At 44.3% G+C, this 25430-nt stretch overlaps 2 protein-coding genes across 6 annotated transcripts in view; one reads left to right on the forward strand and one right to left on the reverse strand.

Annotated features, from left to right (window-relative positions):
• GPR45 (G protein-coupled receptor 45) lies at positions 1-21919 on the forward strand. Of its 2 annotated transcripts, XM_084844483.1 has the most exons (3): positions 1-94; positions 15217-15391; positions 18912-21147. In XM_084844483.1, the coding sequence occupies exon 3, from the start codon at positions 19111-19113 to the stop codon at positions 20296-20298; it is 1188 nt and encodes a 395-aa protein (XP_084700609.1). In that variant the 5' UTR covers positions 1-94; positions 15217-15391; positions 18912-19110; the 3' UTR covers positions 20299-21147. The 2 variants fall into 2 exon arrangements, with proteins under 2 accessions (XP_084700609.1, XP_084700608.1); XM_084844482.1 differs by lacking the exon at positions 15217-15391 and having other exon boundaries at positions 18912-21919.
• TGFBRAP1 (transforming growth factor beta receptor associated protein 1) overlaps positions 21473-25430 on the reverse strand; it is a 33069-nt gene continuing 29111 nt past the window's right edge. For all 4 annotated transcript variants that reach the window (XM_084844476.1, XM_084844477.1, XM_084844475.1 and 1 more), the window contains one exon: positions 21473-24912. In XM_084844476.1, coding sequence (XP_084700602.1) covers positions 24724-24912 — 189 coding nt within the window. In that variant the 3' untranslated portion in view covers positions 21473-24723. The remainder of the gene's footprint in view (positions 24913-25430) is intronic.

Consider the following 25430-nt stretch of genomic DNA (forward strand, 5'->3'; position numbering starts at 1 on the left):
GCGGCTGGAGGGGGTCCAGCCAGCCTCAGACACGGAGCCGTGCGCAGCGCTCGTCTCTGCAGCCGCTTGCCTGCTTGCTTGTTAAAGAACCAAGGTAGGCGGCTGCACTCTGTGTGTGTGCGCGCGCGCGGGCGCGCGCACGCTGCCCGAACGGGACTTCCCCTGGATATGGGATGGGGGAGCGGGGACAGTTAATGCTGCCACGCGTGAAGGACAGCTGCCCTTCTGGGCTCATCAGCACAAATCTGTGTGTGTCGGTCTGTCTTCCGGTGCTGCAAGACATTTGAGCACAGGCAGCTTGTGTGAATGGCGCTGCTCGCAGTCTCTGACTAGGGCGTCGGTGAGGTTTGCTCTGTCTGGGAGCTGTGATCGTGTGCTTTGCTCTCCGGACTTCCCGTCAGTGTTCTTAGCAATCCGTCTCTGACGAAGTCCGGGTCTATATGTCTCTTGAGTTGTACTGCAAAATGCAGGCAGATGCTGCAGTAACGGAGATGCAGGAAAAGGAAGCCAGGACCATATTATATAACTAATTCAGCTGTTAATGTTCTGCCTCCTTTATAGTCCTCTCTTTAAATTGCTCTTCAGCATATGCAGTCTAGAAATGAATGGCCAAAGCGAAGAAGGAAATTGTTAGTTGTACGCAGGGTTTTCAAGATGTCATTTTCCTGACAGTCATTTTAATAAAATAGTAAATTTGCTAAAATCATGGCATTGTCAGTCCTCTGAGGATGACCTTACTGTGTATTGGGTTTCAAAAGACAGGCTGGAAGGTAGGCCCCTGCTCCCTCCAAGGCCTCTCACCCCATGGCCTGGGGCGAGGCTGTTGGCACCACTAATGTTCTCATTCCAAGGGTGATCAAACTGGATCAGCCTTCCAGATTACAACTCCCATGATCCCCAGGGGTAATCCAATGCACCTGGAGAGCCCCAAATTGGGGAAGTCTGCTTGGATCAAGAGTAGACCACGTGTGCTCCAGAAGAGTTAACGTGGAAGTCTTAAATGAGCCTGTGCGCTGCAGACACCGAAGGGTCCTCTTCTCGCCCTGCCTTCCATCATGCATAAAATTGTGCAGTATGGTACTGATATATAGGTTAAACATTGTTACTACTATGTGTATCTTTGTGGCTGTTTCCCAAAGAAAGCTATTCATATGTGAGTCTGGATGACTCTTGCTTTGGGCATCAGATGTGCTGTTTCACTTATTCTGATATCTGTGGTGTAGATGCTGAACCAAATGGCCAACAGCAACCATTGTTCAGAGGATTATTGCAGTCCACAGCACTGGCCTCTTACAGAGCGCATATTGTAATGGAGGCCAAGAATAAGTACATTCTCCTCATGCTCTTGTTTGTCCGAAACTGGGAGCACCAAAAACTGTCAACTGGACACAGAGCTGGTCCAAACCATTCTCTTTGAGTTTTACTTTCTGTGTGAGTCTGGGTGACAGGGACATCTTTTCAAAGTATTAAAAAGCCTTTTAATTTGAGTTGGCTTCCCATATTTAAGTGCAAGTGTTTATCATTTGAAGAGCACAAATCCTGTGCACATTTACTCGGAACTGAGACTCACCGTATTCAGTGTGGCTTACTCCCTGATAACTGTATATAGAATTGGAAATTTGACCATGTATTTTCCATGTGTCATAGCTCACCTAGAGTTTTTAGGGACAAGGCAAGCTTGAAATGTTAAAACCCGTCGTCATCACCTCTAACTCCAGAACAAGGGAATTCTAATGACCTGCCCACAACACTGTAGAAAGTCAGTGACAGAGCAAAGTATTTGCCTCAGGTTTCTTAGGGCAGACTGTGATGACAGCTGACCCCTCTCTCTAAATGCATGTATTTCTTTACATGCATGTGAGACTAGGGATTGAATTTTAGGAGTAAAAGGGATGTGTGGGTAAGAGGTGCTGAATCCTGCCACCTACCCACAACTAACCTCTGCACACTCTGTGCCTGAGGCACTTTTTCTCTCAGCTGAGTTCACTTCAAGTGTAGGAGCCTCATAGAGGAAATCAGTGCAGAACCTCTTTCAACTGGAGGGATGATTCCATTTTGGAAAACCTTTGTGGTGAGGGGGCATATTCCAGTGGTGGGCATGGCTGAAGAAAAAGGGACAGGGCCCCAAATACCAGCATATCTTAGCTTAAAGCTCGTACTACCAGTAAATAAGACTTAGGAGAAGCATTTCAACCCTTTAGGATGGGAAAGAACTGCACAGCAGCCAAGAAACTACCAAATGGTTGGGGAAAAGAGGTAGTGCCAGAAAATAGTCTTCTGGGGACTCCCAGAAATCTGGATTTGGCCCCTCAGGCTTGAAGTTCTGCATCCCTGGACTACAGGAAGGTAAGCCACAGATGTGAGAGTTAGCACTGTCCACCTATGGACCCATTTTGTTTAACTAACCCTTGCTCCCGCTTTCTACATGATTGGAACAGTTGTTGTTGTTCAGTCATTCAGTCGTGTCCAACTCTTCGTGACCCCATGGACCATAGCACGCCAGGCCTTCCTGTCCTCCCCTCTCTCCCGGAGTGTGTTCAAGTCCATATTCATTGCATCGGTGATGCTATCTAACCATCTCATCCTCTGCCGTCCCCTTCTCCTTTTGCCTTCAGTCTTTCCCAGCATCAGGGTCTTTTCCAGTGACTTTTCTCTCCACATTAGGTGGCCAAAATATTTGAGCTTCACCTTCAGTATCTGTCCTTCCAATGAGCAGTCAGGGTTGATTTCCTTTAGGATTGATTTATTTGACCTCCTTGCAGTCCAAGGGACTCGTAAGAGTCTTCTCCAGCACCACAGTTCAAAAGGATCAATTATTCGGCACTCAGCCTTCCTTATAGTCCAGCTCTCACAGCCATACATTACTACTGGGAAAACCATACCTTTGATTAAACGGACCTTTGTCGGCAAGGTGATGTCTTTGCTTCATACTATGCTGTCTAGGTTTACCATAGCTTTCCCCCCAAGGAGCAAGCGTCTTTTAATTTCATGGCTACAGTCACCATCTACGGTGATCTTGGAGCCCAAGAAAATAAAATCTGTCACTGCTTCCATTTCTTCCCCTTCCATATGCCAGGAAGTGATGGGGCCAGATGCCATGATCTTAGTTTTTTTAATGTTGAGTTTCAAACCAGCTTTTGCACTCTCCACTTTCACCCTCAGCAAGAGGCTCTTTCTTTAGATCCTCTTCACTTTCTGCCATTAACGTGGTATCGTCTGCGTATCTGAGGTTGTTGATAATTCTCCCGGAAATCTTAATTCCGACCTGTGATTCATCCAACCCAGCGTTTCTCATGATGTACTCTGCATATAAGTTAAATAAGCAGGGCAACAATATGCAGCCTTGTCGTACTCCTTTCCCAATTTTGAACCAATCGGTTGTTCCATGTCTGGTTCTTACTGTTGCTTCTTGACCCTCGTACAGGTTTCTCAGGAGACAGGTAAGGTGGTCTGGTACTCCCATCTCTTTCAGAATTTGCCACAGTTTGTTGTGATCCACACAATCAAAGGCTTTAGCGTAGTCAATGAAGCAGAAATAGACGTTTTTCTGGAATTCTCTTGCTTTCTCCATGATCCAGCGAATGTTGGCGATTTGATCTCTAGTTCCTCTGCCTCTTTGGAACCCAGCTTGTACTTCCGGTAGTTCTCGGTTCACATACTGCTGAAGCCTAGCTTGTAAGATTTTGAGCATAACCTTGCTGGCATGTGAAATGAGTGCAATTGTGCGGTAGTTTGAACACTCTTTGGCATTGCCCTTCTTTGGAATTGGAATGTAAACTTACCTTTTCTAGTCTTGTTGCCACTGCTGAGTGTTCCAAATTTGTTGGCATATTGAGTGCAGCACTTTAACAGCATCATCTTTTAGGATCTGAAATAGCTCAGCTGGAATACTGTCATCTCTGCTAGCTTTGTTGTTAGTAATGCTTCCTAAGGCCCACTTGACTTCACTCTCAAGGATGTCTGGCTCAAGTTCAGTGACCGCACTATCATGGCTATCAGGGACATTCAGATCTTTCCTGTATAGTTCTTCTGTGTATTCTTTCCACCTCTTCTTAATCTCATCTGCTTCTGTTAAGTCCCTGCCTTCTTTGTCCTTTATCATGCCCGTCTTTGCACAAAACGTTCCCTTGAGATCTCCGATTTTCTTGAAAAGATCTCTAGTCTTTCCTATTCTATTCTTTTCCTCGATTTCTTTGCACTGTTCATTTAAGAAGGCCTTCTTGTCTCTGCTTGCTATTCTCTGGAACTCTGCATTCAGTTGGATATATCTTCCCCTTTGTCCCTTGCTTTTCGCTTCCCTTCTTTCCTCAGCTACTTGTAAAGCCTCATCAGACAGCTGATGAGCAAAGAAAGAACTTTGAAAGCAAAGAACTTGGCTTTCTTGCATTTCTTTTTCTTTGGGATGGATTTCGTTGCTGCCTCCTGAACAATGTCACAGACCTCCATCCATAGTTCCTCAGGCACTCTTGTCTACCAGGTCTAATCACTTAAATCTATTCATCACCTCCACTGTATATTCATAAGGGATATGATTTAGGTCATACCTGAATGGTTTAGTGGTTTTCCCTACATTCTTCAATTTAAGCCGACATTTGGCAACAAGAAGCTCATGATCTGAGCCACAATCAGCTCCAGGTCTTGTTTTTACTGACTGTATAGAGCTTTTCCATCTTTGGCTGCAAAGGACATAATCAATCTGATTTCGATATTGACCATCTGGTGATGTCCATGTGTAGAGTCGTCTCTTGTGCTGTTGGAAAAGAGTGTTTGCTATGATCAGCGTGTTCTCTTGGCAAAACTCTATTAGCCTTTGTCCTGCTTCATTTTGTACACCAAGGCCATGCTTGCCTGTTATCCTGGTGATTTCTTGACTTCCTACTTTAGCATTCCAATCCCCTATGATGAAAAGGACATATTTTTTTTAGTGTTAGTTCTAGAAGGTGTTGTAGGTCTTCATAGAACCGATCAACCTCAGCTTCTTCGGCCTCAGTGGTTGGGGCATAGACTTGAATTACTGTGATGTTGAATGGTTTGCTTTGCATTCGTACTGAGATCATTCTATTTTTTGAGTTTTTGAGATTGTACCCCAGTACTGCTTTTCCCACCCTTTTATTGACTATGAGTGCTATTCCATTTCTTCTAAGGGATTCTTGCCCACAGTAGTAGATATAATGGTCACCTGACTTAAATTCACCCATGCTTGTCCATTTTAGTTTGCTGATTCCCAAGATGTCGATGTTCAATCTTGCCATCTCATGTTTGACCACCTCCAGCTTACCTTGATTCATTGATCTTACATGCCAGGTTCCTAAACAATATTGTTCTTTATAGCATCGGATTTTCTTTTCACCATTAGACACATCCACAGCTGAGTGTCCTTTCGGCTTTGGCCCATCCGCTTCACTCTTTCTGGCGCTACTTGGAAATACCCTCTGCTCTTCCCCAGTAGTATATTGGACGCCTTCCAACCTGAGGGGCTCATCTTCCGGCGTCATATCTTTTAGCCTTGTGATACGTGCCATGGGGTTTTCTTGGCAAGAATACTGGAGTGGGTTGCCATTTCCTTCTCCAGTGGACCACATTTTGTCAGAACTCTCTGCCATGACCTGTCCGTCTTGGGTGGCCTTGCATGGCGTAGCTTATGGCTTCACTGAGTTATGGCAGCCCCTTCGCCACAACAAGGCAGTGATCCATGAAGGGGGATTGGAACAGACCCATATTTAAAATGATGTGTCTCTTGCTGTGACATCTAGTGTGGCTCTCAGCAATAACAAGCCATCTCCTTCCCCAGGAGGTGGAATATTACAGATGATCCAAATGCTCGTGCAAACCTCTGTTTGGAACTCCAAAGGGGCAGAAAAATTGTGGGTGGGAGTGGGGAGGTTGCAGTGGGAAAATGGCAAGTGGGGAAAAGGTTAAGCAATTCACCCCTCACCCGCTTCTCTATTGACAATCGCTCTTCCCAAAAGCTGCTTTTCCCTAACTACTGTCAAAGTTTAAATGCACGTTTATTTATCACATGTATTATAGTTAGCTGTTAAGTCACAGGAGAATTGCTTTATCCAAGAAAAACGTAGCAGTGTGATTCTTTTGTCTTTATTTATTTAGAGAGTTCGACTAAGCTAGACTTCCAAGGCCCCTTCTGATTCTGTGATTCCATAATTTTATTTCATTTTTTTAATGTGACTTCTGGTGGTGGTAATATTTATAGACCAGATTTTTAGAGTGTTGGAGGTTTACCATTTTTGGTACTCAGCGTTATTTTTTCCTCCTGGCCTTCTGACAATGTTACAAAATAGCTGGATCTCTCTTGGGCAATAAGTTTAAACAGATGGAACAGCTCTTTTCTACTCATTCTTTTGATATGGATCTTTCATAAAGACTCTTCCAACATGGAGTTGTTCCTAAAACTGTTTTGGGATTTGTTTCAATTTATTTATTAAATCTGGTTAATAAATAAGACCTACAAGGCAGCGTTTCTTGAGCATTGTGATTCCTTCTCCCTTTCCCTAGATCTCCCACCTCCTTAACTGGTAACCTAACTGGGTGAAGTAGCCTGGTATCCTACACACAGCTTCCCCCCCCACCCCCACCCCACACACATATCATCTGCCTCCATCAGTTTGAGTACATCTATGCTATAGATTTAAACTGGTTTAATAGTCTTTTTTTCCTAGGGATTCCTGGGAACTATAGTTCTAGGACAGCAGAGCATGCAAGGAATTCTCAGCACTTTGAACAAACTACAGTTCCCAGGGTTCTTTCTCTCTCAGAGTGATTCCCAATGGTATTACATCCTATGTTTTTGGAAATTCTGACTCTTCTGAGGCTACAACTCAGAAGGAGAAGCACCACTAATGAGATGTACAAAATAATTTGTGTCCCCCTGGCTTGATCTTCAGTGCCCCACTGTGTCCTCCTAGTTTCAAAAATACTGGTGCACACCAGTTGTAGCATTGTGATTTGATTACGTTACTTTTAGCTCTGGATGATCTGCTAAGATAAAATAGCACCATGGGCAGAATATTCAAGCACTGGTATCGTCGGCTTCTGCACGTTTCAATTTCATATATAAGGGAGTTGCACAGGACTGCGCACCAGCAGTGCCTGATAGATTGTGCCCTGTTGCGCATGAAACCCAGCCTTCAAAAATCAGTGCGACTCATCTTTACAACAGAGAACAGGAGGATTCTGTTTGGTAAGACCAGTCAATCGAGCATTTACAGCGCAATACATGTCTACTGAGAAATATGTCCCATTGAGTTAATTGGTGCTTATTTCCTGGTAAGTAGGTATAGAAGGTATAGGACTGCAACGTTAATGACTGTTAGGCATGAGGCATCTGCTCAAACATTCACAAACTGCTTTGATATTTGAATGCCATTTCAAGATAATCTGCCTTCTTGAGAGATTTTCAATCTGGAATTTAAAACCATTCCAAGCCTGGTTTGCTCATGAATGTTCATCACTTGCTCATCCACACATGCAACCCATCACAGTTACCACAGAAGGCAGCAGTCATGTTTTACAGACCGAGCTTTTTCAGTGGGATTGGTATGCATATTCAGTTGCCAGTCAACTGTACAGAAATCATGCATGTATGAATCAGCACCTAGTTTGGAGTAAAGATCTCCTCCTACAGTAAATGCTGGTGTCCCCTTATTTACCTGATTGTGGTACACTCTCCCTCTCTCTCTCTCTCTGTGTGTACCAAATTAGACTGAGAGGGGGGAGTTGGCCTAAAGCCACCTGATGAGCACTCCTATGTCCCCTAGACATTGTCTGAGGGGCCATAGGATAGTGGAGGTTCCCTCACAGCTGGCATGGAAAGAACTGTGCCAGCTGCCCTCCAAGGTCAGAAAATTGACTTTGGAGGAGGAGGAAAGGGGGCATTCTGGTAGGAGGGGAGTAGACTGGAGAGGCCAGGATAGAAGTTATCCTGAGCCTCTTCCAGCCTCTTTCCCTCCTCCTCTGAAGCGCCATTGGTCGATGGTCAAAAAAGCCTGTCTAGAGAAAAACGCAGCAATCAGAGGACAGGGAGGCAAAGATCGCCTCCACGGCTCCTCCTACCCTGCCGGCTTCAGCCCGACAGGGCACTGGATACACAGAAGCCTCTGAGTTTGGAGGCTTACGTCTTGTAAGGCACAACCCATAGGATTGCGTTCCTACTGAGTTGGATTTGCGCCTTCATCTCCTTGGTCTAAAGCAGTGGTGGGGAATGTGTTGTCCTCCAGTTGTTGGTGGGCTGCAACTCGCATCAGCCGTAGCCCACAGAGGCAATGGTGAGGATGAATTGCAGTCCAGCAACATCTGGAAGGCCACATTTTCCTTATCCCTGGTCTAAAGTTAATCCATTGCCTGTCACTGATTGACGAGTGTGTGTACAGGATTTCACAAGCTATACAGGACAAGATAAAACCTGCACATTTTTTTCCCCTCAAGGGCTGGGTAATGGGGGATAGGAGTGGACAAGAAACCAAGGGACAGGATAGTAACAAGGGCAGAAAACAAGAGAGACTCTGCAACCAAAGTATGGGTTCTGTTCATATTGGCACCTTTTGAAACTGATGCAATTTTTAGCATGGCAATACTGCTTACAACAATTCCCACATACTTCCAGGTCTAATGAAGCCATTCAGGTCAGTGGCCTCAAACTGATGCACTGTTATGGTAGAACCCTACAGCAGGCTCCAGGACCCAATTAATTAATTAATGTTTAGTAGATTTATATCCCGTTTTTCAACTAGAGCCTTCATAGTGGCTTTTACAATATTTATAAATTACAGCAGATACAGCAAGAACCACACGCTAAAAAACCAAACCTGAACAATACAACCAGCTCCACTTCAGCAGCGGCCAGCATCTGATGTTCTGTCCCCCAGGACACTTGGTGTCAGTTGGCCCAGTGGTGGAGAAAACTGGTTGGGACTGGAGCAGGCAGTGATGGTCTCTTTGCCTGCTCCTATCTTCCTCCTTCCTTCCCATCGGGCAGTTGATGTCAGATAATTAAAGGGTGAAGAATATGGACTAGCCTCACATCTTAAGGCCCTGTATCCGATTTTCCGCTGACAGTGTAATTACACAAAGGTTATATAAACTTAGCTTACTACACTCCCTGACATCCATGCACCTACTCTATCCCTGAATGGTATATGTATGTGTCTGTCTGTCGTGCATGTATGAGAACAGACACTCTCACTCAGTACTCTGGTCTCTCATGTAGGCCAGCCTACAAGATTTCCAGAGAACAGCATGGTCCTCTGTTTCCTGTGACAACAAAACAGCCACCCTGTTGTACATTGCAGGTAAAGTGGGGATCCCAATTAAAGAAGCTTATTGACAAGGCCCAAATTTGTCTGGGGCCTTGCTCTATAAAAGTTTTGATTAAATCCATCCCAGGCACACTTTATCTTACACTTAGGGCGCAATCCTATGCATGTTTAGAGAGAAAAAGTCCTGACTGGCTCAGGAATGCTGGGAATTGTAGGACTTTTTCCTGTCTAAACATACATAAGATTGCACCCATGGTATTCTTTCCAAGTTTGCTTGCTTATTTGTACTATTATCATGCCGCCCCGTAACTGAAGTTTCCTGGGTGGCGTACATAAAAAGTTGTTAAATCAATATAAGCAATAAAACTACAACTAAAGTATAAAACACATAACAAAATATTAAGCAATAACATTAAACACAAATTGATCTTGAAACTAAAAAGCCAACATCTTGGCACAGTTGTCAATTTGTTTCAAATACATTTTATTCTCCTCACTTGTGTATTTCTGCATGTTTGTTTAAGGCTGATTATTTGCGGATTTACTCCTGGATCCTGTCTATCCTTTTCAAGTGAGGGATTGCCATGGAGATATGGTGAAGAATATGAATGCTGTTTCCTTGCCTGAGGAGGTCTGAGTCAATCCGCTAATGGAGCCTGGTCAAAAGCTTGCATCAGGAAGCATGGCATGTTATGCTCAGCGCAGTTCACAAAGTGCTACCTTGCTGCGATGTTTCACTGATCACAGATGGCCTTAATCACAAGGTTTATATTGAAAGCACTCCCTTTGTCTAATATTTAACAAAGCACATTTATTTAAAGACTAATGTTTCATTACAATAGGAAGCATTAGAACTGTCAGGTTAAGTGGCTCATTTAAATATTGCCCATCTATCTCTGTCGTGTCCATTTTTTTAAAGGGTAGTTTTTCATTACTGTAACCAATCCTAACAGGCAGTGATGATGGGTAAAGGGGTGATTGATCCAGGGCACCCTTTTAGTGGTTTCTTTCTCAGAAAAGAAACCACTAAAAGTATTTTATGAAAAGGCTGGGACAGATGCATTTATTGATATTTTAGGTATTTATATACTGCTTTGTAGGGCCAAAGGCCCTCATAAATAAAGGTACAATTAAAACAAAACAAATCATATCGAACACAAAACTAAAACCATCCATTGCAAAACCATACATTAAAATGGCAGCAGTTTTTAAAGTTTCCAGATCAATAAGTTGACTGAAAGCAGATCGGAATAGCCAGGTCATTCAGGATGCAATCCTATGCATGTTTAAACAGAAAAGGAAGTCCTACAGCAACCAGCATGCCCCAGCCAGCTATTTTGGGAGTTGTAGGAACTTTTCCATTAGAAAGCCCCTGTCTCTTGTATCCATCAGATTAATATATCTTAATGGTGGGTACGTGAGTAGGGTATCTGTAGCCATTCTCCAGGTTCGGACAGGTTCATATAGGTGTAGATTGGTCCTTCAAAGAACCTGATCTTAAATCATGTTGGGCCTTAGACATAACAACCAGCATTTCTAATTGGGCCTATAAATTCACTGGCAATGGAAATTAATGTAACAAACTTCAGCTGGATGCGCCCCCACCCCCATCCAATCACAGAATGAGAGATCATTCTGTGATTGGATGGGGGGGGTGTCTAAGTACTTTAGATCCTGGGTGCTGATTCAAGAATTACCGTGTTGCAATGGTAAAGGGCATGGCCTACCACAGGGTTCTCTGTTTCAAATCTCGGCTTATTCACTATAACGCCTTATTAGGCAAGCCACAATGTAATGTTTATATTTTAAGTGTTATTAATTCCTTGTATTTCTCATGATGTATTTCTGTTAATTCCTTGTATTTCTCATGTATTTCTCAGCAATGCGACCGACCATGTGCCCACCGATCCTTGCCTTTCCTGGTTAATAAAAGCTAGCCAAGGTGGTATGACTGGGCGAGTCCAGGGTGTGGTGAGTGGTTCTCTTTGGGAAGGGGTGGTGCCTGCTGTCCTTAAGGAGGCAGTAGTGCAACCACTCCTGAAGAAGCCCACTCTGGACCCAATGGTATTAGACAACTACCGTCCAGTTGCAAATACCCCCTTTTTAGGGAAGGTTCTGGAGAGGGTAGTGGCGGAACCACTGCAGGCAGTCTTGGAGGATATTGATTATCTAGCCCCATTTCAGTCTGGGTTTCATCCTGGTTATGGGACTGAATCAGCCTCGGTTGCCCTGATGGATGACCTTTATTGAGAGAGGGACAGGTGGAGTGCAACCCTGTTAATTCTGCTCGATCTGTCATTGGCTTTTGATACCATTGACCATGGTATCCTCCTGGATTGACTTGGTGGGATGGGTATCAGAGGCACTGTGTTACAGTGGTTCCGGTCGAACTTGTGAGGCAGATTTCAGAGAGGAACATTGGGTGACCATTCTTTGGCTCCTTGGCAGTTGAGCTGTCGGGTTCTGCAGGGTACCATCTTATCCCCAATGTTATTTAACAGGTATATGAAGCTGCTGGGAGCAGTCATTGGGGGATTTGGAGCCAGGTGCCATCAGTATGCTGATGACACACAGCTCTATCTCCCTGTGACATCTGAATCAGGATTGGCCGTGCAAGTACTGGACCAGTGCCTGAACTCAGTAATGGGCTAGATGAGGGCCAATAAACTGAAACTGAATCCTGGCAAGATGGAAGCCCTGTGGGCGAGTGGTTCCCGAGTCTGGGGGATAGGCTTATTGCCTGTTCTGGATGGGGTTGCACTCCCTCTGAAAGATCAGGTCCATAGTTTGGGGTACTCCTAGATCCATCATTATTGCTGGAAACAAGTGGCCGTTGCAGCTCAGAGTGCTTTTTACCAGCTTCCGCTGGTTCTCTAGCTATGGCCTCTGCTGGACAGGGATAGCTTGGCCACAGTGGTACAGGCTCCAGTAACCCCAAGACTGGATTACGGCAATGCAGTCTATGTGGGACTGCCCTTAAGGCTGGTCCGGAAGCTGGAGCTAGTGCAGAATGCAGCAGCTTGGCTGTTGTCGGGAGCTGCCCTTTTCCATCATGTAACTCCTTTGCTGAGGGAACTGTACTGGCTGCCTCTTTGCTACTGGGCCAGGTTTAAGGTTTTAGTACTAGTGTACAAAGCTCTAAACAACTTGCGACCAGGATACCTGGGAGAGCACCATCTCCCTTACCAACCTGCCTGGTCACTGAGGTCATTGCAGGGCTTGCTCCTGGTGGCTCCACATGGACCTGATTGGAGTCCACCAGGAGAAGAGCCTTCAGTGTGGCGGCCCCCTTTCTTTGGAATTCCTTGACCCTGGAGGTCAGGCAGCCACCAACACTGTGTTGTTTCCGGCACCTCCGGAAAACAGCACTCTTCCAGGAGGCCTTCCTTAATGGACCAGTTACGTTTTTTATTGGCAGTGTGTCAGTTTTTAAGCAAGTATAATTTTAATGTGGTGTTTAAATCTTTTTTATCATTTTATTGTTTGTGTTCACCGCTCCAAAATGTGTTCTAGATATGAAGTGGTATATACATTTTGTAAATAAAATAAATAAACAAACAAACAAACGAAGCATTATGGGGCCCAAGCACACATTCTGCCAATCACGCATCGTGTCGCTATGTGTGATAGTTTTCCTTACTCTTGTGTAACTACGTGTGGCCCCAATTTGGATCAGGACCATGGTGCTCCAGGATGGGGGATTAAATTCCTCCTGTTTTTCTAGCCCTTGCGGGGGGCAGGGGGTACATTAGAAAAAGAAAAAATCTCCATCAACTCCATTTCTGAAATTCCTTCCGTGGGTGCTGGCTGTTTCCTGCTGCCTCCTAGTGAGCCAGATGGAGTCTGGAAGGGCAATTCAGGTGTAAAAGCATAAAAGGGACCAAGAAGAAACAGGTGGCTGCAGTAACAGCACCTCTCGCTTGGTGAAATTCTTTGAGTTTGTCAGGACAAAGCTGCCTACAAATGTGAAATGAAATTGTTCAACTATTAACATCCCCTCCCTTTGTTTTATTGTCTTCAAACTGTTCTTTGGTGGGAGATCAGGAGATTGTAATGATGCTGCCTGCAAAATCCTGCAGTTGCAGTAGAAACGAAAACAGCCTGGTTAAACTAGCAATCTCCATAGCAACGCAGTCGGCACACTCTCCTTCCATGTCTTGTCAATGAGTTTGTCCACAGTGCTGGCCTTCTGCATTGTTGCAATGCATTATTTTTTGTTTACTTTCTCAGCAGCAAGAGCAGCCTGCTGGAAATGCAGGATGTTTGTCTTGGCCTTCAAGATTGCAATGTTTTGCACCCTTCAGTGATGCTGTTTGCCCCCAGCTATGTGAAGGTTGGCTGTCGGTGCCATCTGATGATGGTGTAGCATCATAGAACCACATGTGACTTCTGCGTTGCTTGCACCACATAAGCTGTGTAATGTTGCAATCATTCTTCCCCATTCCACATTGCTGAACCCAGGGGCTGTGCACAGGGCCAGTGCTAAACCTGGGGATAGCCCCCTGCACTCCCTGACTGTGTCTGCAGCAGACATAAGGCTGATTCACATATGCCTGCTCATCCCTTGTTGACTGCAGTATTAACTCTGATGACTTAGGTGTATGAATGGGGTTCTCATAGAAATCATCACTTCAAGCACAATGCCTTTCAGTGGGCTCTGTTCAGCTGCCAATCATAAAAGGGGGTGTTCACAAGAGCCCCCTCCAGACATATGGCCAATGCAAGGAAGGGGCAATGGACCTCCCCGCCTGATGTCTGCATTCCCCACCCCCACCCCCGGCTCTGCCTCCTGACATCCACATGTTGAGATCATTGGCAGGTCTGTGTGTGGGGAATGCTATATACAGTTGTATGCTCACAACACTGATGCAATGAATATGGACTTGAGCACGCTCCGGGAGAGAGTGCAGGACAGGAAGGCCTGGCGTGCTATGGTCCATGGGGTCACGAAGAGTCGGACACGACTGAACGACTGAACAACAACAACAATGCTCACAAGCTGTCCATGCCAGTGGAAATGCCTATATGATTGGGGTGTATGCTGATAAGGAAAAGTATGCAGAAGCCCCCCACCCACACCGCACAAACATTCTGTTCAATTTATAGGTATTGGAAGGAGCATTGGCTAAACATGTGGATGGAACTCTTGTGAAAGGGGGCTGAAAGTATGCCATAATCAAGTACAAAGAAATAAAGTTATGTCTGTGTCAGGGGTGGGCAACTTTTGCAAGGTCGAAGGCCATTTTTCTTGCTGGACAACTAGTTGGGGGCTGTATGTCTGAAGGGGGAGGGGCCAGAACAAGAGTGGCTAGGGCCTGAACCAAAAGCATGGGGCCTGAGCAAAAAGAGTAGGTGGGGCCAAAGCTGAATCATGGTTACTCTTCATTTTTGCCATTGTCTTTGTACCATTACCTGTGGGAGAAAAGCAAGAGTCTGCTTGTTGAGCTTCTGTATTAGGTATGTACTACATACATTTATGTATGAGATATGCTTACCTTAATTAATGGGATGCCTGTGGTCTTCTTTTCTTTGTGTACCTTGTTATGTCTGGTGGAATGGAAGAAATTCCTACCCTCAGCTGCTTCTCCACGTTCACCTCAGTGAATCTTGAACAGTGTGGACTCTTAGCAATGCAAAGCTTTGAGAAGAACTGGGCCCCATCTACCCGAGCCATTTACTCTGAGGCTGCTGTCATTTGAGGTTCTTCAAGACATACGATGTAGCCACCACTTTGCAGCCAAACCATGGTTTTCACCCAGAAAAGGCAGATTTCCAAAGAGGCATTCTGCTGCAATATTTTTGGTTTTCTGCGGGTTTCCCTCTGTTGCGAGCTCTCTGTCCCTTTCTCGAACCAACTTTGCATTTTGTGGTGGGCGTGTGGTAGGCACGCCTAGTGCTTGTGTCACTCTGTGATGCTCCTTTCCTCCTCTGCATTCCTTCGCAGCTGCGCAGTTACAGAGGCACAGAGAAGCGGGCTCATTTCTTCAACCACACCTTCGCAGCTTCGTATCTTCGCAGTGGCTGCTTTGGAGTCAGTGGCCAAGGGCCAGAGGGGGGAGTGTCGGGGGAGCAGAAGGTCCAGGACCAACTTCACTCCAGCCACCATTTTGGAATGATGGGTAGGCACATACCTCTCATGGGCATGTGTGAACCATCGTGAGAGTCTTGGGCTGGAGAACTGCCAAACAGTTGGCATCGTAAAGAAGGAGCAGACTACCCACATTTTACCTAACGAGGAATGGACAGACACCAAAGAACTCCTAAAATGCAGAACAGTCACTAAAACCCAAGGTGTCGCACCCCCACCCTCGTGTGCCTATGCAGCTGCGCATTTAAATATAATGGTAAAAAGAGCAGCGCGACTGCCGCAGTTTACTTCGCTTCAACGGCTATGTGTCAGGGCACAGTGGATTTTCCCATTGGATAAGTCCACAGTAAATCAAGCGTGTACCGCAGCAGAAGCTAATTCGCAGCTGCAATGCTGCACAGTTACGACAGAGTGACGGTTGAAAGCGGTGCCATGTAGATGGCCCCTGCTCACAGCAGTAGGTAGTGCCAAATACAGAGATCATTTTCTGTGCATGGAATGCACAAGAACATTGCTCAGTATCTATGTATAGTTTCTGAACCTCCAGCAGTTCTGTGCTGTTGCAGACTGTTCTGAACTTTTTCTTCAGTTCATTACTGTTTTGCAGTTCTATCAGCTCATGCCAAAACTTTGTTGGTGCTTTGAAAGGTTCATTGTCAAATGGAGTTGAAAACTTGTTCGATTTTACGTCCTTTGAGCATAGATTTTGATGTCAGTTCTGGAGACATTAGACTCTATAGCCCTGTTCAAGCATTCTGAACTTGAATGGCCAAACACATGAGGAGAAGGAGCGCTCCAGGCCTGCCTCTGTCACATTCATCGCCCTCAACTTGTGGAGGGTGGCAGTCTGAAGAGGAGAGGTTCCTATATCCATGGAGGCTTTCCCTGCAAGCCAGAATGCTGAAAAATCCTCGTTCGGACATGTGTAGACAGCCTCAATGGATACAGGAGGCTCTCCTCTTCAGACTGCTGCTCTCTACAAGTAGAGCTTGATAAACATGATGTGAGAGAGGGGCAGGGCTGGAGTGCTCCTTCTCATGTGTTTGCAGTATTCAAATTCAGAACGCCTAAATAAAGTTTATGCGAACCAGAGAAAAATCAGCCATTAGGACAACCCAAGTTTAGGTCTAATCCAGGGGTAGGCAACCATTTTGGGGCACAGGCACATTTGGCAATTTGAGAAATTCTCATGGACGCCACCACAAAATGGCTTCCATGGGAGGTGTGGCACAGGACAAGCAACCTGCCCCAAAGACTAAGTACGAGGCAGAGGTACACAGCACACTAAACAACTTCTTTGAACCCACAGTTTTCAGCACCAACAGAAACATATTTCACAGCAATCCCAGCTGCCAATTAGAAAATGTTTTAAAAAATGGGAGGGGGAGGGCACCTTAGTGGGCACTGAGAGAGGTGTGTGAGGGCACTTTGGTGCCTATGGCCACCACATTGCTACCCCTGGTCTAATCAGTTATGCAAGACTAAAGGGAACGGAGTGGTGTGTGCGTGTGTGTGTATGCACGTTGAGCTTGGTTTTTTACCTTACGATTAAGTCCAGAATATATCATCTGCACTTGTTCATGTATTAAATGGACTTAAAATAGAAAACAGAATAGCTTGGTTTTTTGCCCACAACTAGACTTCAGATAGTTACCCAGCATGCAGCAGTTTACAACCTTGTGTGCTATATTGTGCTGTGTAAACAGAGCTCAGGCTCTTAGGGCAGGGCCTCCCCTGACTGTGAGGCATTTCCCCTCATCACACCCTCTGCACTCACTCTATCTTGAGCTTTCAGTAATGGGGTGGTCACCTTTTCCACAAGTAAATGTAATTGTGGCACACTTGCATATATGTAACGTCAGTTTGAAAACATGTCAATTTAAGGTTTCCCAGTAAAGGGATAATCCTGGTGGCACAAGAATCTATTGGAGTGATATAAAAACAGCCAGGTGGCTACGCAATACTGGATGTATCTCAGAAGGTGGGGGCAGGGGGCAACAGTGAAAAGGGCATGGCACAAGACAAAACATGGGAGCTGCAAGGCAGAGAGATACTTGTCACTCCTGGTTGTTGGTGTACATCAGGTCTGTTGAAACTCAGCCCAAGGGCCAAATTCAATTTCAGAGACGCTCTCAGGGAGCACATTCCAGTGGTGGGCAGGACTGAAGGCAAAAGGCAGTAGCCCCACAATATCAAACATATCAGCATATTTTAGCCCAAAGCTCTTCCTGCCAGTAGCTAAGCTTTAGGAGAGGCATTGCAACCTTTTAGAACGGGGCAAAAACTGCACAAAAGCCAGGTAACCACCAAATGATTGGTCAGAGAAAGAGGTCTGGACATTTGGGGAGCCTCCAGAGGGCTGGATTTGGCCTGCAGTCCCGAGGTTCAACACCCCTGGTATATGTAGTTAAAATTCTTATTTATTTATTTATTTCATTTCTATACCTTCCCAACAGCTGAAGCTCTCTATATTTACCCACCACACCACCTCAGCTTTGCTGCAAAGGAATCAGCAAAGTGGCCCTCTATCCACAATCTCCTTGTGCTGCTCATTTGGAGCATTAGAACTAAACCAGAATTGCAGAAAGTAGCAGCCAAACAACGCCAGGAATTCAGCTGTTGTGAAGGGTCAGCTTGACATCCCCTCCATGAACTGTTGTACCAGTCAGTGGTAACTGTATGAATCCTCAAATCAGCCAGTAAACTAGTGAGATCAAGGTCAGGATCAGTGGCCTGCTGATGCTATTTGTTTGTGGATCAGCTGAATCAACACATCTGAACCATGACAAAATAAACCCAATCCCACACATACATATAAGCACAGCACCCTGTCTCACACTGCAGTGTTGGAAACCTGAGGGCCGTGTATCAGATGTATTCCTATGTTACATTCTTACATGGCAAGAACAATATTGGAGAGGGCAAGGGATTTGGAATGTGTGAAATTAAGGCTGTGTTATACCTACAAGAGAACCTGCTCATTCCAGAGCTTGGCCTCTACCTCCGGTGCGGACAGCATTGTGTGGAAAAGAACATCTTGTTACCATGGGTGCTTTTTAAAAAGGCGCAGTGCTGCAGCATGTGGGGTGGCGGACATTTTTAGTCGGTTTGCTGCTGAGAGGAGAAGGGCTAACTCTCCCCTTTCCAGTACTGCCACAACCCCTAAAAATCACTGCCCCACTGCCACAGTCAGGCTTTCAGAAAAGTCTCCCCTGATTGCCACTATAGGGATTATAGTATCTGTTCGTAGATGTTACCTTGAATATTTTTCACACACCTCTTTGAGTATTTTAATAAGAAGGCAGTTTAGACATACTATAAAGTTTAAGCCAGCATGAAGTTATGAACTGGGTGGGCAACCAGTTTCCAAGTTTTCCCCAGCCCTGGGTAAGTTGTTAAATCTGAGAAATGGAACAAGTCTGCACTATGTTGTGTTATAACGAATATTCAGCACAACTTGCTACAAAATCAATGTATGTAATCAATTAATTTATTAATGTATGTGTATTACTCAAAAATCAATAAATGTTGTCACCATATTTTTCCTCCAGTTTTCTAGATCGGAGTTTCTGAAGATATTCTCTTGAAAATGGCTTCACCTACATCTCTGTTCAGGATCTGCCGGAACTTGTTCTTTGCTAAAATGGCTATAATCTGGTTTGCCCACGATTGCTGAGGAAACATTCTTCAGACAGACCCGTACTGACAGACTAACCTGTTTAGAGCATGTATGGCTGATGCAATGGGAAAATGGCAGCAGCCAAAAAGTTAGCAGGAAGACTTTGGGGGCTTTGCATCTCGGATGCCATCTTTTGCATGATGATGGTCTGCAATGAGACACCTACAGACATTTTCGTTGCCCTGAATGCAAGTGCCCAGCTCACAGGCTCCAGTTACCCACCCTTGCCAATTCCACTCAGGGTACTCCTGGCCATAATAATGCTATTAATGATTGCCATTGGATTCCTAGGCAATGCCATTGTCTGCCTGATTGTCTACCAAAAGCCAGCCATGCGTTCAGCTATCAACCTGCTTTTAGCAACTTTGGCCTTCTCCGACATCATGTTGTCTTTGTTCTGCATGCCTTTTACTGCAGTTACGATCATTACAGTGAACTGGAACTTTGGGGCTCACTTCTGCCGAATATCAGCTATGCTCTACTGGTTCTTTGTTTTGGAAGGTGTATCTATACTCTTGATTATTAGTGTGGACCGGTTCCTAATCATCGTCCAGCGCCAAGACAAACTGAACCCTCACCGTGCCAAAGTCATGATTGCCATTTCTTGGGCTTTTTCTTTCTGCATCTCTTTTCCTTCAGTGGTTGGGTGGACCTTTGTAGAAGTCCCAAGCCGGGCTCCTCAATGTGTCCTGGGATACACTGAGTTTCCTGCAGACAGAGCTTATGCTGTGATGTTAATTGTGGCCGTCTTCTTCATCCCTTTCAGCATCATGTTGTACTCTTACCTTTGCATTCTGAACACTGTCCGTCGGAACACTGTACGAATCCACAACCATGCTGAGAGTGTCTGCCTGAGTGAGGTGAGCAAACTGGGTCTAGTAGGGCTGCAAAAGCCTCATCAAGTGAACGTTGACATGAGCTTCAAGACCAGGGCCTTCACTACCATCCTCATCCTTTTTGTTGGCTTTTCCCTCTGCTGGCTTCCGAACACAGTATTTAGCCTGATGTCGGTGTTCAGCAGACAGTTCTACTACAGCCCCTCTTTTTATGTCACCAGTACCTATGTCTTGTGGCTGAGTTACCTCAAGTCAGTGTTCAATCCTGTTATCTACTGTTGGAGAATCAAGAAATTCCGCGAGGCCTGTCTGGAGTTCATGCCAAAAACATTTAAGATCTTTCCTAAAGTGCCTGGACGAACAAAGAGGAGAATAAGGCCAAGTACAATATATGTCTGTAATGAGCACCAATCTGCAGTTTAGGAGTAAACCACGAACAAAAAGAAAGAAATGTATTGGAATCTGGAACAGCTCATTTCTTCAGTCACTGCTTTTGTATCACCATCCTGCAATGTTGTTTTATGTACTGACTGTAAGCACATTTGAATTTTGTTCACATTACTAGTTACACGAGACTAGAGACTCGCTACACTAGTCTCGCCATAAGAATAACCAACATTGTGTTCTTACCAAATATACTGCCAATAACAATACTGCCTTTATCATTTTATTTCCTTCTAGTTAGAAAAACAACACACTCACAGTAAAATCAATGGGCTGGATCCAGACTCCACACCAACTGCTGTCAGCCTTTGACGCTAATGGAAGCTTCCCTCCCAGGCTTATGGCATCTTTGCAGGGGGAAGAGAGATTTCCATCAGGACTGCAGTGCTGCGGGGGGGGGGGGGGACACTAAATAAGCAAAATGCAGTTACATATTTAACATTACAACCACTTTTGTCCTTAGTCTTGGTGAACTCAGAAGCAGAAATGCATGGGAATGGGTTACATATCACATTCAGTTTCTCTTAATGATACTTTTGGTGGATTGTGCCCTTTAGCACATCACACTCAGGTCATACTCCGGTTCAGCATACGGTGGTGATGAGTCAACGATATCTCATTAAACAAAAGGGGTGTGCACAGTTGCTTGGCAATAAAGTCTGTTACACAATTCTCTCAGCGCCAAATTCCAGCCCCACCAATCTGTGCTGAGGTGGTCATGTGAACTTCCGAGTCCTATGTGGATTGGGTTTGGGTAGGCTGCTGCAAGTGCTTTTTGTTGTTGTGGTTTGCTTGTTTTGGCAACAGCCTACAGTAAAGAACCCATGTGAATCCTAAGTTCCATTTGATTTTAGTGAGACTTATTTGTCAGTAAGTGTGCTTAGGGTTGCAGCGGTGCACTTTAGTCTGCAATCTTTACACGCATACCTGGGATTAAATCCCCACCAAGAAGAGTGGGGCTTACCTCTCAGTAAACATAGGTAGAAGCTGGTTGTTAGATCTGTTCATTTCAACAAAACTTTGTTTTGACTAACTTTTGCTGGATTGCCCCTTCTGGGTATGACTGCTTTATGTGCATAGCTACCCCTCAGCAAACTGAGTTTTGTGTCGCAAACTCTACTATGAATTTTGCAAAGTTAAAACAAGAAAAATAACCATAGTTGATCCTTTTTTTGCCACATTACAGATTTTAACATTTAGCAAAGAGTTGCAAATATATAAATTCACACAAGACAATTTATACCACCTCAGTTGTACAGGAAAGTAAAATATCTGATTAATACTTGTTGAGGTATTCTGGTAAGTAATTGATGGTTGCCAATTTTCATTACATTACATTTTTGTTGACCTTTGATTCTTCCCTTAAGTATTAGTTTAGTCATATAACTGCATGCTCATGCAATTAAGTCTCCCATTTGTTGAGGGTAGGTGTTAGCCTTTCTCTCCAGTATTTAAGATAAGGAATTCTTGTTGCTGCTACCATATACAATGACGGATCACTGTATTTACTATTCATAGGTTTCATATATGTTAATTAAAAAAACCAGAGGTTCAAAAGTTATGCTTACCCCAAAGAGTCTATTAAATGTTCTATTACATTAACTAGTATTTATTTTTGCAGCTGAATAAAACCACTATAAAAAACAAAGTCCAGAGAGCCAAATACGTATTCCATTAAATGTTTTTCCAACTGTAAATAGTAACTGAAGGGGGGGGTATTTTGACCCTAGCAGGATCAGGGCCATGTTAATCACCCTCCTGAAACTATTTGGCACAGGATGTAAGCTGCTGTTGACACCAATGGTAGCTTCCCTCCTAGAGAAGAAAACAACTGGGGGGGGGGGATATTTTCACAATAACACCAAAATCTACCCTACATGCTGTAGCCCTGATCCTTACTGTGCCCCCCAGATTTGCTGTTTACAGTTAGAAAAACAACCCTGCTGCCCCAAACTACACATTTTACATAGTGTAGTTTGATAGCATCCACTGTACTACAGCTCTTAAAAGCACAGGAGTGGGCCAAGAACTTTCTGCTCTTGAGATGGTTAGGAGAGCATGGAGATGACTGATAAAATTACAGGCCCTCCCCCTCCATCCTTGCCAAACAATTTTACTGCAGCTCTTCTCACAACATGTACTTTGAAGCAATAAGACACCTAACAAAAAATTAAGCAAATAGAATATGAGGCGTTTATTTTAAAGATGATAGAGGGGAGGAAATCCTTTGCTATAGTGGCTATAATGGATGTTGGGGGCATATTTTGTGAAAGAAGCTACCAGTCTGAACATTTGCATATTAATGGAATGTAAAATTGAGTTCAACCAGAGCTATTCTTCCCAAGCAGATGAGTACATGTTCGTTTGCATCATACATCTAGGTAGAAAGTTTGTCATCAGAAAGTTTTACTGAGAAAAAGGCCCTTCCTCCAAAGTATGTGTGAATAAGATTGCAGCCTTAGTGCAGAGATGGTAAATTCGTATCTGGGTTGTATCAGAGACAGGAAGTTGAAATCCTGCACTATCCTAAAGTTCATCTTCCACTTTGTCTAGGTGGAGTTCTTTTTACTTCTGGGGCCGGTTGTATAACATTCAGGTCTGATCTCCATTTTCTATATCTAATACCATTCCTCTCTAGAATGCTCAAACTTGATTATTTATCTATCGAAGATATTAACTGTCAGTAAATAAGTTATCCCATTGGATTGTCCTCTAACTGGTGAGTTAAATCCATGCTTAACTGAGACCTGATGACATCAAAGGGACTCAAAATGGTCAATAACTGAGCCATGACCATGAACATACACCCAGCTCCAAAAAGGCAAGTGTGTGCGTTTGTTTTTAAAGAGGGTCTTCCTGTGTGCTTCCCTTTAAATAATAATTCCATTAAGCCACTTATTGAGCATAAGAGTTAAATTTGCCTATCAGGGAGAGGGGAGGGGGCTTTCTTGGAACACGCTAGTGGTACATGGTTGCATCTCGGGATTACAGGCACTCTTATCTGTTTTCATTCAAGTGGAAAGTGCAAAACGTTATATTTTGCAGTAAGCTTACAGGTTTAGAATCAAAAGCTTGCTTCATTTTCTTTAGGAAAAATACAACCCAGGAAATAATTTAAAGCTTTCATTTATGCATTTATCCAAAAAGGAAGCAGGTGCTTCTTTTTAACTCAGGAGGAAGATTAATCTGGAGAGGCAGAGATAAGTAGGGGCGTGTGTGTGTGTGTGTGTAACTCAGGAAAACAGCACCACAGTACAAGTTGAAAAGCAACATCATGGTAGCTTTGCAGACATTGGCAGATTTCAAAGAGTCTGGCACACTACCTGAGAATCCAGACAGCATTTATTAAATGTTATCAAGCTTATTCTCAGCACCTTCAGGCTGCAACTATTGATGTCTTTACAGCACCTTTCTCCCTTCATATTAACCCATTCCTGCAAACAGATCAGAGGCACAGATTTCTTTACTTGCAGGGAATCTTAAAGATGGCTCTTTGTGATGTCAGGTGTAGACTCTTCAAAAGCTAGACCTGGAATTACTGATTTACATGTGTTTGCTCTAGAGAATGTCAAGATATAAAACAATTTCATTCAACTGTATTTACAGAACATCTGTATGATAATAAATAATTCATTACATTTATTAAAGCCACTTCCTTCAGCCCTCCCACCCCCATCCCACCCCCTCCAATGGTTTATGGTTCCAAATGACAGACACCAGTGGCTGCACTGTGATTAGTAGTGTCAGAAACTGTGGGGCCTTCAAGCCATGGTTTTCCCATCATCCTGCCTCCCTCTCACTCCCAACTAGAGTGGGAGGTCCCAAGAGGTTAGTGCTTCAATAGGTTCCGTAATGCATGGACTAGTATGGCAGAGAGGGAAGGAGAACAAAGGCTCAAAAAGTGCATCAAATCTTAACAGTATGAAGAGCACAGAAGAAGTTCATGATCCTGTCCCAACAGGAAATGTGTAGATCCTGCTGAGAACATAATGCACCTATGCTCTACTCTCAGGAAAGTGCTGCTTTATGCCACTTCTCCAAGAGTCAGAATAATTAGCTGTTTGGGGGAAAGAGATGTGTCTGTTCATCAGCCCTTCTCCTTCCAAGACAAACTGATCACCAAATTCAGTGCAAGTTTTAATTTAAAAAAAAGTTTACCCTCCCTAGCACCCTTACTGTGAGGGAACTATTTTTTCAGTATATAAACATCTGAAATTTCTTGTGCCATCTACATTCATAAGGATCAGCAGTTAAGTGGCCGTATTTCACATTGACTGAAGTCTTCCCATTCACCTGGGGACAATCTCCTTTTCTTGACTGGTTACTTGTTCTTTACCCAGAAGATTCTCCTTGTTTATTCCAAAGAGTCACTAACACAGCAATTGGCACCACCTTGAACACATTTCATGTCCGTCCGCTGGGGCTGGATAAGTGGTGGTTTGTGTTAGAATTCACAAGTCTGTTTGCAGCACAGTGTGTGTGGACCACACTGCCATTGGGATACCTGACAAAAGCAGGCTCACTGAAAGGGCTTTGACACACCTGGCAGAGTTTTCTGTCCGAGAGAATGGTTGGGCTTCCTTTCAGTTTAACCTGCAAGCAGATGAGACAAGTCACAAGTGTCAATGAAAACAGGTACATGAACTGGGAAGAGATGTAAGGCCCCGTTTTTGTTTTTATGAAGCCCATTCTCTTTGTGCTGTATTTGTGGCTTGTGTGGTCTACTAGAAATGCTTCCCTAACAGTGGCTTTCAGTACATTCATCAAGCTACAATTACAAGGTTTCTTTTGGAAAACCAAGCCAGACAGTGGGATAAAAGCCAAATCAGGAGTACAGCTGTGGCCTTGGGTCACCAGAATGTGATGGTAGGATTTAGCCATATGAATTTCTTTTTTACATTGTGTTTTGGAGGGGATGCACACACTCCCTCTTCCCAACTCTACTACAAAGTATTTTAATCCTGTTCAGTCAATGATGGGCAGGTTTGGAAGAGCAACTATCCAGAGCTGGCATTCAGAGTAGGCACCCACACCCCAGCAGGACCCACTGACAATATTCCCCTGGAGTTGTGCCCCCTCTTCATCCTTGCAACCTACCTGCGTCTGGCCTA

This window comes from Heloderma suspectum, chromosome 3 (assembly GCF_057233095.1).
Source record: "Heloderma suspectum isolate Gila_16-S chromosome 3, 16-S_ref, whole genome shotgun sequence".
Taxonomy (NCBI): domain Eukaryota; kingdom Metazoa; phylum Chordata; class Lepidosauria; order Squamata; family Helodermatidae; genus Heloderma; species Heloderma suspectum.